We start from the raw sequence: 15,312 nt of genomic DNA, 5'->3' as shown, positions 1-15,312 counted from the left end.
CAGACATGGGCTGCCCAACAATGCTGGTGTTATCACTGTATTCAGGGGATGGCATTCTGTCATTGTGATGAGTCACTTGCATTATTGATCTCCTCCCAGTTTCACTCAAATGTTCCCAGAACAGTAACAGAAAGAGTCAGTGTTTCCGAGTTTTTAGGTACTAAAACTCATGAGATCAGAGTTTCCTTTACAGCTGTTTTCTTTATAGTACCTTTGAGAATTTGAGAAGGCTATAACAAGTAATTATGGGAAGCCATCCAAGCAGTCTTTAGTAAACTTTAGAAAAAAAAGAATCAAACTTTTACCAAACTGCAGGTTATAAATCGCCCCTGAAGTGAGCTACAAGTGTGTGTGCAGCTCTCATGCTTTGGAGAAGCTTGCAAACAGACTGTGGCTTTCTAGTACTTCTATATATGTAATAAGTATGTAATAAACTCAAAAGAAAACTTACATAAACAGCTGGAACCAACAAACAAGAAGTAGCTTTTCAGCTGTTTTTAAATATACTTGTTTTGTTTTTAAAATTGGGTAGTCTTGTTAGGTGGTTACCATAAAGTTGTTATCAACTTTTCAATATGGGTGAAAGCCACTATGTGAAAGGTGTTTTTGTGGTTTTGGAAAGTTCTGTGTGCGCCTCCGGCACGTTCACTAACCCTCGATATTTAATTATCTGGGGGCTTCAAGTTTTTAATACAGCCTTAGATAGAAAGTGTTTGGACATGTGGCACATAAATGGTCAGCATGAACAGATTTGCTTCTTGGCTTTAAAATGCATTACAGAAACTTGATGCTTTTCTTAATAGCCAAGGGCCCTAAAGTTTGAAAACAGTCTCTAGTGATTTTCCAAAGTCAGATTCTGTTTACTGCCTAAATGTTACCTCAAATGAACCCTTCCACATCTATTACGGGCAGAAAATGCAAATTTGAAATTGAATTAATTTGGAGGTTCAAGAATCAGGCGTTGGTGTATCAGTGGGCCGGTGTTATTGGCCAGCATTAGCTATTTAACAGTCTTTCTGTACCAACATTTAAACTAGCTGATAAATGAACATTTAAAAAGTAAAGACTGGAGAAACACCCTTCAATTAATTTACATATAACAGAGCAATACCTGTTTATGTTTTGTAGCTGAATAAAAAAAGGGCTGATATATCAGAATACTGGCTTTTACAAAATGATATGATAAAATCTGTGTCAGTATTGATCTTAAAAATCCATCAGGCTCTAGCCAGAACATTGACTGTCAGCCTTGTGGATAATATAACACTTACAAAAAAAGACAGGAAGGTTGGAGGTAAAATAAAAAAGATAATGTTTTTAAAACAGTACACTGTCCTTTTGAAAATTAACAGTGCAGTCCATAGAAGTGCAAACAGGCATGTCAGCAGAATACTTTGAAAAATAATGGGATAATGTAGAAAGAAAACATGTTCATGAAAATAACATGTTGAATTGCAACTACTGCAGATACACTGAGTATTGGTTTTGTTGACTAGAATCTAAAAAAGTGTGTATACAAGTGAAGAATTTGCATTATCCACATTATCCATGACAATGTACAACATCGGTTTGTTGCACAGATAAATACATGCCTGTATTTCCCTCGTGTCTCTAGATGCTTCGGTGTCAGTGCCAACCGGTATAATCTGCATTGCTTCATCCTTTGTTTTCATGTGGGTTGTGGCAGAAGTCACATTGTTAGAATCTTAAGCTAAATTTGGCGAAGGTTGCTTTTAGTCACCAAAGCTCACTCTGCCCATACTGCAGTCTAGAACCTCTGCATTATTATCAGCACATTTTGCTGGACTTGGAATGGCTTTTCAATTTTCTACCAAGCTGCAAGTTCCAGTTCTTTATTAGATATTTGCATAATATCTGATTCAGGAAAGACGTGGCAAAGTTACAACTTTCTGACATGCAAAGCAGCTGAATGAGTGAGGTCATTTGTGACTGACACCAAAGAATTTACATGGAGAAGCAAGAGAGATAAAAAAAAAAGGGGGGGCAGACAGAGTCAGCCGTGCTTTGGAAATTAAAGAGACATACAATATGATATGTAAACAAACCAGTGCACGAATAGAAATCACAAGATTGAGAACTGGAAGTTAAGGAAAACAGAGTTTGTGCATTCCACTCTATGTGTACATCCAGTTTCAGTGTTAGACGGCTAAGTCTAAGTCACACACCCACTTACTATTTCTGTCTTGCAGTGAGCTCTAGGTGTCTGTTCGGAAACACACACACACACACTCACACACACACACTGGATAATCCTGGAGTGGGTAGGCGGGAGAAAGCCGATCTGTTTGTGTGAGTGCTGGGCTGTGAAAGAAAGATAGACAGTGTGTGCAGGAGAGAGCGACAGAGAGCTAAAGGGAGGTTACAAGTCGAGGAAAAGTTAGTTCAGGGCAAAATCCTCCAAACTGGACTTGTGGCTGAATGAAGTGCTTTAAAGCAGGAGGTGAGTTTGTGGCTAAATGAGAAGGGGGTTTCTGCTCATGTTGAAGCTAAAATGAGAAGGGTTCCTGGAGAATGGGTTGGAATGTGGCCAGATGGGGTCTGTAAAATGTTTGTGAATATGTGTGTGTGCAAGAAAGAGAGAGAAAGTTTAGGGGGAGGGGTGCTGTACCAGCAGGGGGTGAGGGGACACGAGAAGGAGAGGGGGGGTCTCTGTTGCTTTGTGGTTGTTGGAATGCCTTCCTTTTCTTTCCCCTCATTTTTCCGCCTGCATGCACTTGCTCTCCTCCCCTCGCTTTTTTAACTCTGCAGTCACAGGTTCATCAGTAGGATAGGAACTACTGTACCTCTGAGGGGAATAGCATGCTCCTACCTGTTTTCTTGCGACACCTGTAACGTATGTTTCTAACCACTTCTTTGCAACATACTTGCAATGATGTCCTGGGGCTCGGCTGTAGAGAAAGCATTTTCTTCTTGTGGTCAGTTAAACCTGCTGAAAACGTACCTTTATTTTGATATAAAAGTTAGTTTTGTAGGCCCTGATAGTGGAATTATTTGCTGTTTCCAAGCTTCACTTGTTACTGTTAACCATTTTTTGTCACCAGGAGACAGAGACAAAAAGCTTTCAGTGACAGCAGGACTTTTGTTTGTGTTTGTTGAACCAAAACTGGACTGGAAAACAGCCTGTAGGCAGAAGCTGCATTGATCTGTCTAAAAGAGCCAGTGTGTGTGTGTGTGTGTGTGTGTGTGTGTGTTGGTCTGCATGAATGATAAAAAACAGGGCCAACTGACTGGGCAGCACAGATTTGTGTTAAAGATCTAACTTGCTAAAAGAAACCCAGAAAGCAGTTATTGATTGAAGAGACTGTGACCTTAAAGTTTTGGCATTACCTTCTGCAGACGAGAGTAAAAATGTATGCAGAACCTTTTTTGTAAAGTTAACGCTCTCTGTGTTTTAAACCACCAGGTGACGATGCGATGACGGGGGACACGGACAAATATATGGCCCCCCAGGATCTGCGGGAACTGGGCGACGACTCACTCCCTCAGGACGGCTACATGGGCTTCAGCATTGGGGCACGATCTCAGAGGTAACATGCTATAACATGCAGCAATTTGCGTTTGTGCTGTGTCTGTTCCTAGCTTTTGTATGTTTTCTACATGTAGCATTGTAACATCAGTTGTTATGACATACATAACATTGCAGCTGCCGACTGCGAGAAATGTGGAGGTTTACAAAAATATAAAATTTCCATGGCTAAAAAAAATTACCACGGTTGTAGTTTTGTTTCAGCATTTTCCCAGAAGCAGTATTTATAGATCCACGACTCTTATAGATCCAGGCATAGCTTCTGGGTTTAAAATGTGAAGACAACTATCTTAAACGTGCAATCTTGCTGAAGGCCAGCAAGGTGCAACTCTTCTGTTTGTAAAAAGATTAAGAAACTGACCTTAATTCTGACTTAAATTATGACCTCACTAAACCTTTTCATGATGATTTTATGGTCTCCTCTGGAAGTTTAGGTCTATTAACTTGGTGATGGTGGCATTTAGAATAAAATAGATGATAAAGGGTGTAGCTATGTTGCGATTTATTTAGACAAGTCACTGTGTCAGGCAGAATCACCTTTGTCTCTTTATACAGCCTAATATCTGACATGGGAACAAATAGTAGAGTATTTGCAAAAGAATGAAGGTTTAAAGACTAGTTAAAGGTGAAAAAATCTTGTGAAGAAAGCGATTACCAACCTAACCGACTTAGCCCCTTGATTAGCCCTTTATTGATTTAAACAGAGCTTCCTTGCAAGCAGTCAGGTGGCTGCAAGCTATCACTACGTCACCAATCTTCTCATACCACATATTTTACAAAGATCTGCAGATAACGTGTGCTGTGGAACTTTTTCAGCAAAGACCTAAAAGAAAAAACATGGGCGTAGCATAGGTCAAATGGTTTTAAAATAAAACCTCTAAAGTACAAAACAAGAAACTGCTCTTTCACACGAGTTTATGGATTTTTATGGAAAAATAGTTGGGCAGATGCTTGTCTTCATTTGTGGTCATCTATTCTTTTGTAGTGCATTTTATCTTTATTTAATGGGTCTTTTTCAGACACAGTTACTGCTTGACTAGATACTGCAGTGTTAATCAGAACAGAGTTCATGAACTACTTTTAACAGCACAAGAAATCTTGTGATACCTCATGATCTAAAAATACAGTTTGCACACAGAAAATGGATAAACTCACAGAGCTGCAGGTTTTTAAGTTGAAATGATCTTGTTTGTATGTCAGAAGATTTTAAATAACAATGTAGCTTTCCATTATTCTGATCCCTACATGTCACACACACAAACACACCCAGAGGTTACAGTTTGCACTCTGCAACTGCTGAACTTTATGCTTGTATGAAAATCTTGACACTTGTGCAACTGGCTGAAGAGGGAGGGGTTATTGAATATCTAAAGCGTGACACACATGCACGCTGAGCCACAGGAAATTAGAAGCACGTTCGATTGCATGGCCTTGAGTGCTGGGTTAGATCAACACACACTGTTTGAGGGGTGATGTCTGTGCATGCGTGTGTGTGTGTGTTTGACCAATCTAGCTTAGAGATAGTTTAACAAACTGGTTTCTCATGCAGTAATTGGTTCAAATAACTTCCAGTGCAGTCCATCTAGAAGATAATAAATTTTAATAAAAATGTTATAAAAATAAAAAAGTTTTAGAAAGTGCCTTCCAGGTTTTCCTCATAATATTAACAGCAGAACATGAGTATCCTGCATAATTTATGATACTAGAGGTTGATGTAATACAAATTCTGATCCCCAATTTCAACTTAGCAATCTTTTTTTGTTAGAAAGAATAGAATAAAATAGCCTTCTATTGTCATTTTACATGTACAATGAAAATAGTGGAAGTTTGTTGTAAGAATAGATCAGATTTAAAGTCTTATTCAATGTGATGAGATGGAGAATTATCATCTGTGTGCAGTTCATCTCAGCTCTAGAATGTTTGGAGTTTTACAAACATCTGATTTGGTTCCATGGCCTGAAACACGGGCTATTTGGTCTCAGTCTTTTTGTTCTCCCCCTTTTTTTATAGCTACAACAGATAAAACTCAAATAAAACTAAGTGCTTCATACCCGCAGAGCAACAAAAAGCAGGCAAACCATAGCTAACTGATGAGAATGGTGGCGCATTTAGCAGCTATCGAGGCACATGTTTCTCCTCAGAGATTAAGGGTCATTCAGATCTCAGAGCTGGAATACTCTAACACCTCCCTATTTGCAACTCCTCCCTCATGCACAAAGTTTCAGGCAGCTGGTTAGGCAGTCAGCCATTTGTCATCATTGTACCAACCTGCATCTGTGCTCTGGCTTCTCGTCTTTCTGTCCACTCCTCTGTTTGTTCATGATGTTTTATTCTCTCCTCATGTCCGTTGTTAACGTTAGTCCGAAAGTCAGGTAAGACTCAAGGCATGACGAGGCCTCGCTAGACCTCCCCCATCTCACCCCTTCCCCACTCCCTTAAACCCCAGTTGCTATCAGTATCATGACTCTGTGGTTCAGTGTAATGCATATTGACCATATTTGTTTAACACATTTGACTACTAACGCAATGATCTTGACCAGTTTTGTTAACTCTGTGGCACTGTGTGTTTGCTGTGGTTCACCTGTGTGATCTCTGTCTGATTTCTTACTTTCAGTTGAAAAGCGCTCAGCTGGCTATAGAGAATAGTGGTGTTTATTTTTATGTTTGACTGTATCTTGGTCTTTGTGGGTTTTCCACAAAGGTGGAGCTTTGCATAATTTTGATTTCTCCATCAAGCTTCCAGGGACCTGAACTGATATCTGTAGGCAATGAGGATGCTATTGCCTTCATCAGTTTAGGCTCAAATAGTTTATCCCTGAATACTTTCAGAGAATATATACTGAACACTCAGTAATAAAGATATCAAATGTGATTTCATGTGGATAAGTAGTTCCAAAATCAAATCGCAATGTGAAATTGCAATGTTATTGTGGAAGAAACAAATCCATGCCAAGTGACATTTTTGTCATCTCATAACATTGCAAGCATAGTCTGTAAAAGAAAAATCCTTTTGTTGTATCGAGGTCTGTCTAAAGCCAGCATTCACGTCCATTTTTCCGACCTCAGTAAACACTTTCCTGCTGATTTTATGGGCTCAGCTGCAAGTTTCAAGCCTGCTGCATAACATATAAAATTATTATCATAGCACTATGACCATTATCAGAATGAGAGAAGGAGGATTATCTATCATCTAAAGATATATTAACACGCTGTTAATCAATTCTGTGTCATAGTTAGATCTCCCCTTAAATCCCCTTCGCCCCTGGCTTATCAGGTCCAATTTTAAACCATCAACCTGGCGAAGGTGAAAAAAATGATTCTTGCAGATCTCTGGGACTTCACCTCTGTGGTTGATGTCACAGAGACACAGCTGAAAAAGCTGAAAAACAAACAAACCAAAATAAATAAATCCCTGCAAACAGGTTGAGTAGCACTTTATTACTATAGTAACTATAGTTGTTATAGTTATTTTCCCTGATTTCCAAAGCTGTGACAGCATAAATTTGGTCAGTTGCAGTGATAGTCCCAGAGCAACATTAATGAGAAATTGCTAGAAGTAGAATTACTTGTAAAAGTATTCAAATTTTAAGTTGGAGCTGTACAAATGAATTTAATGTTATTTAGATTGTTGTTTGGACAGGACAAGTGAACCTCTTTCAGTACTGAATAGCTTCACAACACAAGACTGACTTTAACTACGGGCTGTAACAGAAGTCAGATATCGTCCAGTCTTTTTTTAAATCATATCTTTGGCTTTTTATAGAAAATCAAGACTGCTAATTATGCCCTCATTAAGATCATTAAACATTTTTGTTCTGCAGTTTCCTTTAGTTTAACTAGTACACAGTTTCATGCAATATACATTTATCTCTGCGATCGTGGCTCAAGAGTTGGCAGTTCGTCTTGTAACCGGAAGGTTGCCGGTTCGAGCCCCGGCTCGGACGTTGTGTCCTTGGGCAAGACATTTCACCTACCACCTACTGGTGATGGCCAGAGGGGTCGATGGCGCAATATGGCAGCCTCACTTCTGTCAGTCTGCCTCAGGGCAGCTGTGGCTACAACTGTAGCTTGCCTCCACCAGTGTGTGAATGAATAGTGGAATTGTAAAGCGCTATATAAATGCCATTCATTATTAACATCCCCCCGAAATTATTCCACCAATTTGAAATAAAACTTTTTTTTTTCTTCTTCAGGAATAATATATGTTGAGGACATAACTTTTGAGTCCTGGAGACACTAATCAATTGAATGGAATGAATGGAAAAAGGACTCCCAGCTATAAATGTAAAATCTTTGGATAATTGTATGAAAAAATAAATCTGTTGCAGCCACATCTGCTCTTGGTTTCCACAGCCTTGTGATTTTAGCACTTAGAGTTGTGCTGTAGAGCACTTCCTGCCATTGATAGTTAATTGGTTCACAATAGTTTACTTGCATAAAGCTAATGGCACTGATGTAATTGCTGTTGGGATGTTGCAGGCAAACATTCGTCATGTCATCGCTCAGGAATGCTTTTTATTTGCCTCATAAAAGTTTGTCTCAAAGCTCCCATCACAAACAACATTACAGCCTGCACAAGCTGACAGATGTATACAAAGACATGAGGAGTCAAAATAGTGCCAGCTGATTATCAACAAAGTTGTCATTATTATGGGTAAATACCAGTACTGTACACTGATCGCCCCAGAAGTACAATCTCATCTGCATCTGAAATTTTTTATTTCGATTTTTAATCACTTCAGCGAAATTACACATCAGTCATTTCTCTCAGCTTTTAATCTGTTTTCTTGTGGTTGTTGTTGTCTCTGGTGCCATACAGTCAGGTTCCTGGAAGCTGCATGCATTTAATGTGTTTGTGTTTGTTTTTTTTTGTTTTGTTTTTTCTGTTCACTTTCATACCCCTTTACCCTCTGCCCCCCCCCCCCTCCCCCCTACCACCACCACCTCCTCCTCCTCCTCTTCCTCACCTCCCCTTTCCATCACTGTGACTGTTGTCTTGGTAATCTACTACGACAACCACACCAAGCCTTCGTTCCTTCAGTTCTGATAGGTCCAACATGCTGAACCGGAGCTCATTTACACGGGACAGCATGATGATAGAGGAGATACTGGCGCCGAGTAAGGAGATGGTACGTACACTGACTGGACCTTCGGGTCTTAAAAGTGGACTTATTGTGCTTTTTCTTATTTCCTGTCACATGAATCATGTTACAATGTTTAATCTCTAACATAACCAGGGCCAACGTGTCAAATAATGAGGTCAGTGTATTTACAAATAATCCAGACTGCTCTAAACTCTGTTTCACAAAGTCCCTAATATGGACATCACACATAAAAGTCACATCCAGCTGCTGTTCAAATCTTCTGTTTGCAAGGAGCAGCCAATCACAATAAAGTTGGCTTAAAGGAGGGGTGATGGGCTCTGAATCAGCTAGTTTCAGATTTTGGATGAAGTGAGAGGCTGCTCATATAATAAGGATTATTATGAATTGCAAATCATGCAAAGCTACTCTAGTGGGAGCAAAAAATCAGTTTGAAGCTGCTCGTGCTATGCTTCATACCTCTTGCTGGCTGCTCCCTTAGTTTAATTCTCTCAGCCGGTAATCCGCTGGTCATTAACTTCACAAGTGACACACTTCTGTCTCCAAATGTACCAAGGTGTCTTGGTGCTGTGCCAGAGGCTATGCAATACACCAATCCTCTTACACTTGTGTTGCCACTGACATAAAGACGATCAATCAAGTTACAATTTACTGAAAGAGGAAATGAGATTAGTGCTACCTGCTGCTATCTAAGAGGGATTATTGTGATGTCCCACTTACTTGAAAGATGCAAGAAAATAGCATTTAAGGTTAAGAAGAAGAAGAAGAAGTTCAAGTAAAACTTGTTCATAGAATACCCATGAGTTCAATGACAGCGCGGATAAAGATTATGCTTGCCTGTGAAGTGACAGGTAAAGTCTTTCTTGCATAAGCAGTGGCAAATGTGCATCTCTGTTTCTTAAAATGTAAAATTGGCACCAAACATGACTCATTGAACTACTTGGTTTGCTATCCACAAAAAAGCTGAAACCTGCTGAAAACTGCTAAACAGTTTTGCTTTTTTCTTTTCTTTTCTTTGGGAATTACTTCAGCCAGAACATGGTACAAAATCTTTATATGTCAGCTAGCTATCGTGTTGCTATTGCATAATTTAATTCTGCATTGAATCTGCGTAGAGCCTCTAATGTAGCTGACACAACAGGCCTACGCCTTTTCCATCATGTATAATATCAGTGGAGGTTATCTATCCTCCTCCAGTCGATTTAAAAATCCCACTGAACACCACTCAACCTCTTCAAACCTTTATTTTTTTAGTTAATGCTTGACTGTAACACAACTGACCATTTTACTAGATTTACACAAAAAAACAGATAATTTTATTAGATAAAAATAATTTGGACTTTTGTTTGAAACTCTGACTGGTTCTTTTATATTTGATTGCTTTTGCAAGCTGAAGGGGCATTTGGACCCAGAACTGGATAATATGGTTTAACTCTGAATTAAAAACTTTGCTCCTTTGCACAAAGAGTGGTCAAAAACTCTGTGGGGTCTATTTAACTGAAATTTAAAAAAAAAAAACCTACATCTGAGACTATCTGCAAATTTATGACACTGGGACATATGATTGTGTAACTGGAGAGTAAAGATGTACTAGTTATTGAATAATTGAATAACCACTTGTTTCCTCTAACGCTCCTCCAGATGCTTCGTAAGGAAAAGTCTTTCATTGTAGAGCAACACAATAAGGTAGATGTAGAAGTCATTATGCACTCTTCGTGTCAGTGGGTTTCCACATGTTGGTATCATTTAGTTGTGTAAAGCATTGTTAACTTTTCTTTTTTTATATCACTTATTTCATCAGTTGGATTCAGTTGTTACCGTACTGCGTGTATTTACAGTGTTTTAGTAGAGTAGCCTCCCTGTTTTTACTTATCCATGTGCCTTGGATAAGTAAAACCAAACTTTGTGTCTTTGTCACTCCCCGTTTTTCTGTAGCAATTTGGAGATTAATATAATACTCCAAGTATTTTTTCCTCATTAAATGTGAGCGAGTTTTCAGAAGTACTCTAAAATCTTAGCTTTAATTTCCTGTTTGAAGCATGGCCTTCAACTTGACATGTCATATTGGTGCACATCTGGAATATAAATAGTGAATCTGAATCTTTCAAGAGCATCCTCAGACTGATGACACAACGGGCCTGGTGTCAGTGCATCTGTCTGTCTGTAAACATTTTTAGTCGCTTGTTTTCTGCCATCTGATGTCTGTTTTTTCTTTTGATCCTTAATGTGGTGATTTTTCATTTGCATTTTACTCCGAGCTTCGTTTTGAATGTCATCAAGATGTTTTTGACAGCTTGTGTTCTAATGAAATGTAACATCTCCTGATTTTTTTTTTTTTACGCTAAGCGACATCTGCTGCTGTCTTTCTCGGGAAGAAATTATTTTATGACTCATTCATAAATTTGCAAGAAATATCTACAAAACTAGTGATCCCCGTCTAAACTTTGACATTAAATAAGGAATATTGAAAAATCTGTAGCCTCCACACTATTAGCCTTGCATGTGCAAAAGCAAGTCTTTACATTAAAAGGAGAAGTTAGCTTAGATTTTCACACACTCGTGAATTGCACTGACTCTGTTGTCTTCTCCACAGCATTTGGCAGCGGCTAAGGACTTTGACAGCGACTCTCTGAGGAGGTACAGCTGGACTGCAGATGCACTGGATAATGTCAACCTAGTGTCCTCACCAATACACTCTGGGTAAGCATGTTTGAAAATGTGAATGGATAAGAACAGGAGGAAAGAGTGGGGGGAGTAAAAAGGGAAAATATCTGACTTAATCACAAAGATGGAGTGAAAAAGTGGAAGGAGAGGAAGGAAAACGGCTTACTAGTTTTATACCCTTTAGAGGAAAGGATGAAGTGACTGTCATCATCTCCTTCTGCTTATTGTGTGTTTTCTGTTTGTTCTTCTTGCTGAGTCTCATTTTCTTTCCCTCTGACAAGGCAGCTCATACATGCAGCATTTTTTCTTCACCCTTTTTAAGTCTTTAAAGCTAATACTTCGAGGATTTCTGTAATTTAAAAAAAAAATCAAACATTAATAACAAACAGGTGTAACTAGAAACTGCTGTTAAAAAGAAACTTTTAGTCACAACAAAGTAAAGCTGGAAAGTTGGCTCCTCCTCACCTTGATTTGAAGGTCACATAACTCATTGTCTCTCGCAGCAGCTGTAACAGGTAATCTTGACCTCTTGGTTAATTGCCCATTAAGGGACTCGTTTGAAAGTTACGTACACTGCCCGGCCAAAAAAAATTATAGTTGCATTAATTTTTTATCAAAACTTCGCCTTGTTTATGTGAAAATCAGACCACTGCGTAAAGCACATCCCAAGTTTCTAAGGCCTGGACTGAACCACTCTTTTACAATTTGTTATCTTAGAATATGCCATCAGAGAAGAAACAATGCACTGTTTAAAAAATGTGGTCATTCAGTATATACAGGTATTCAGCTGACCTCATTTCTGGGGTATATAACATATATTAAACCAGATATCACCAACTAAAGCAACCCTAGATTATAACACAGCAAGCACAAGGCATGATGGGTATATCGCTTCATCAACTACTCCTGGTGCCTGAGGCCCCCATCACTCTGGAGCAGGGTAAACTGGACTCATCCTGTCCACATTTACCACATAGATTTGTTTACAGAGTCCAATCTTTATACTCCTTATTAAACTGAAGCCTTTAATTCTGATTAGCCTCACTGATAGGACTACAGTTTGTTTGACTCTTCTGAAACATGTCTTACAATGTGTTTGCATGAGAAATGAGAAGCTACTCACTGCATCACTTAGAGATAATTAACCTGTTTCCAATCTAAACATATTATGGAAGACTCTTACGTATTTGCTTGGTTAAACGCAGGTGGTGAGTGTTTTTGGTCAGGCAGCGTATAGCTTCATCAGGCATTACTTTTTCTCTACTTGTCTTTAATGGATAAACTGTTAAGTTAGGATTACTTAAATTATATCTGTTACTTAAGTAAAGGAAGATAAAGCAATATTTTAAACAAAGTTTTATTTGACATGTTTGGTAATGGTGGAAATTTGCCTTTCAAGGGTAGATTTAGAGAAGAAGACTGGGGGGGGGGGAAATGAAGCCACTGCCAGCAGCTGGTTATCTTTAGATTAGTGCAAAGATGGGAGAGAGGGAAACTGCTACACTGGCTCTGTCCAGTGGAAAATCCACCTACAGGCAGCTCTAAAGCTTGATTATCAACATGTTATATCACCTATGTTAAAGCCGTATAAAGACAAAAATACAGTTCTTTTGCCTGTGTGATGTAATTGGCTGCTGGCTGTTTAACGAATAAAGAAGACAATCTCCTCATTCTAATCTCCACAAAACCGCAATTAAGACTATTTCCCACAGTTTTCCCTCAAATTCTTCCTTTAACTTGGGGTTCATTAATAATGATCTTCTCAGCTGTATTTCCGATTACAAAGCTCTGTGGTTGACCTGTCACTCCTGCGTTGCTTTGTCGTCCATCCTGCAGTTTTTCCTCTCCGCTCCCGCAGTACGACAGCAGGTGATTGACTGTGATTGGTTGCCTTCTTTTTATCACCACCACTACCTTTTTTTATTTTATTTTATTTCCCGATGACATTGCACCTTCCCTTTTATATTCACTCATAACATCTGTGTTTGCTGTTCTCACCCTGTGTTGTTACAGACTTGACGTAAAGTGTTTCGGACTGTTATCCCTGTATTTATTCCTTCCTGTTTGTTAGGAGAAAATCTTTGAGTTTCTAACTGATCTGAAAGAGTCTGTGTTGCCAGATCTGACCGAATGTGACTTTTAAATTTAATGTTGCTGACATATGCTTTAGCCATGTGTTATGGTTTTTGCATTCTCCAGCAGCAAGCCTCTACTGTCTTGACAATCACAGGATTAGCTTTAAATAGTCAGTAAAAACATGGCAGATATGTCATTGTAGATCAAAATGTTAAAACTGAAACTCAGTAAAAGCGTCAGTTTGGTTTATAATGTGACAGTGAACCCAGCTCAGTATTTTATTCTTGGACTCTGCTAGAATAGTTTTGCATGAATCTTACGCTGGCTCTCTGTGGAGTCTCTCCCTCTCCATTTAAGCATTCTCTCTTTGATTGGCTGCCAATTGTTAGCAGGGGATTTTAACAGCAGGTGGGCGGGGCTTTATTCACATACACGCCCCTCTTTATGGCGTCGTGCAGGGCCAAGAGTAGAAAAAACTGACTGAAACGTTTCTTGAAACTTTGGCTGTGTTTAATATGAGTATAGATGACAGTTGGAGTGTATGTATGACAGAAAATAAGGAAGCACATAACAGATCCCCTTCAAGCATATTGTTAAAGCAACAATTCATGTGCTGTTTGTTAAATAACATAAAAACTAACACCACATTTTAGCTACAGTATTGCATGGTGTGCGTCTGTGTGTGTGACTTATAAGTTCCTTGATTGAGTTAAATGAGCTGCACACAGAGGTACGCTACCTTCTAATGTGGGTAAAAAGGCAAGACACACTGGAGGTTCCTGTGTTGGTGTCCTGGCTGTCGAATTTATATATCATTACAAAAAAAGCCCAATAAAACATTTAATCTGACATCCTATGGAATCGACTAGTTTTTACATAATTCAAAAACATTCACTTTCTGTAAATGGATTTACCAAATTTGCGACATCTACACGCCAAAGCTGTTTTTGTTCTTATTTTATTTTTTCAACTTCAGTCATAGCCAGCACAGAAACCTCTGTACATTTTTGTTTTTTCTTCTTTGTTCACCTCTCTTTCTCCCTTTTACTCACACTTACTTTGTCAGTGTTTTGAAGATCACAGCATGGGACCTCGACTAAAGCTCCTCTCTGGTCATCAGTACAGCTGATAAACCAACATTTGTTTTTCTTCTTATTCCATTTCTTTTCTTTACCCTTTACTTGCCCTCTCTGGTTATCTCTTTTTCTCTTCACTTTGTTTTATCTCTTATCTTTGCACACTCCGTTTCCCTTCTTCTCTCTCTCCTGTCACTCTACGTCTCTCCCCCTCTTTTTCCGGCTCTTCCTACTTTTTACTTTCCGTCAGGTTCCTGGTCAGCTTCATGGTCGACGCCAGGGGTGGTTCCATGAGAGGAAGCCGTCACAACGGCATGAGAATCATCATCCCGCCCAGAAAGTGCACAGCACCCACCCGGATCACGTGTCGACTGGTGAAGAGGCACAAATTGGCGTCGCCTCCCCCGATGGTGGAAGGAGAAGGCCTGGCCAGCAGACTTGTTGAGGTCGGTCCCGCAGGAGCGCAGTTCCTTGGGTAAGACCTTCTTTTTAAACATCGCTGAGATTGTTTTTGCTGTTGCTTAACGGCTTATTTTTGTGCACCTTTGTTCTGTATCTTGACATTTCCTTCCTTCTGCTTCTTGCCATTGCCATTTCCAGCCACCTGCGTTTATATTGGAAAGTGTGAATGTGTGTATGTGCATGTTAGGGGTAATATTTGCAGTACAAGTCTTATTGTTGTAGTCTGCTCACCCCCAAGTAAGCAGTGTTTCCCCTTTGGCAAAGTAAAGGCAACATTAGTAATGACTGCAACATGTTTAAGAGTAAATATTGTAATGTAAATATGTAGCCATAATTTGGTTTTAATGTATAGCTGTATTGCATGTGAGGAGTTTTTTAAATTCAG

At 39.2% G+C, this 15,312-nt stretch overlaps 1 protein-coding gene across 15 annotated transcripts in view; it reads left to right on the top strand.

The window, feature by feature from the left end:
- The window catches only part of LOC309712972 (ankyrin-3-like), a 158,271-nt gene that overhangs the window by 105,686 nt on the left and 37,273 nt on the right, over positions 1-15,312 (top strand). For 6 of the 15 annotated variants that reach the window (XM_082544235.1, XM_082544234.1, XM_082544230.1 and 3 more), the window contains 4 exons: positions 3,425-3,548; positions 8,574-8,676; positions 11,243-11,349; positions 14,716-14,940. In XM_082544235.1, coding sequence (XP_082400361.1) covers positions 3,425-3,548; positions 8,574-8,676; positions 11,243-11,349; positions 14,716-14,940 — 559 coding nt within the window. Of the gene's footprint in view, positions 1-3,424; positions 3,549-8,573; positions 8,677-10,290; positions 10,336-11,242; positions 11,350-13,149; positions 13,183-14,715; positions 14,941-15,312 lie in introns of all 15 variants that reach the window. The other 9 variants (XM_082544232.1, XM_082544228.1, XM_082544223.1 and 6 more) reach the window with 4 other exon arrangements.

This window comes from Aulonocara stuartgranti, assembly GCF_965226115.1.
Source record: "Aulonocara stuartgranti genome assembly, chromosome: 8".
Lineage (NCBI taxonomy): Eukaryota > Metazoa > Chordata > Actinopteri > Cichliformes > Cichlidae > Aulonocara > Aulonocara stuartgranti.
The sequence above is the reverse complement of the archived record's forward strand: the minus strand, read 5'-3'. Positions and strand labels throughout refer to the sequence as shown.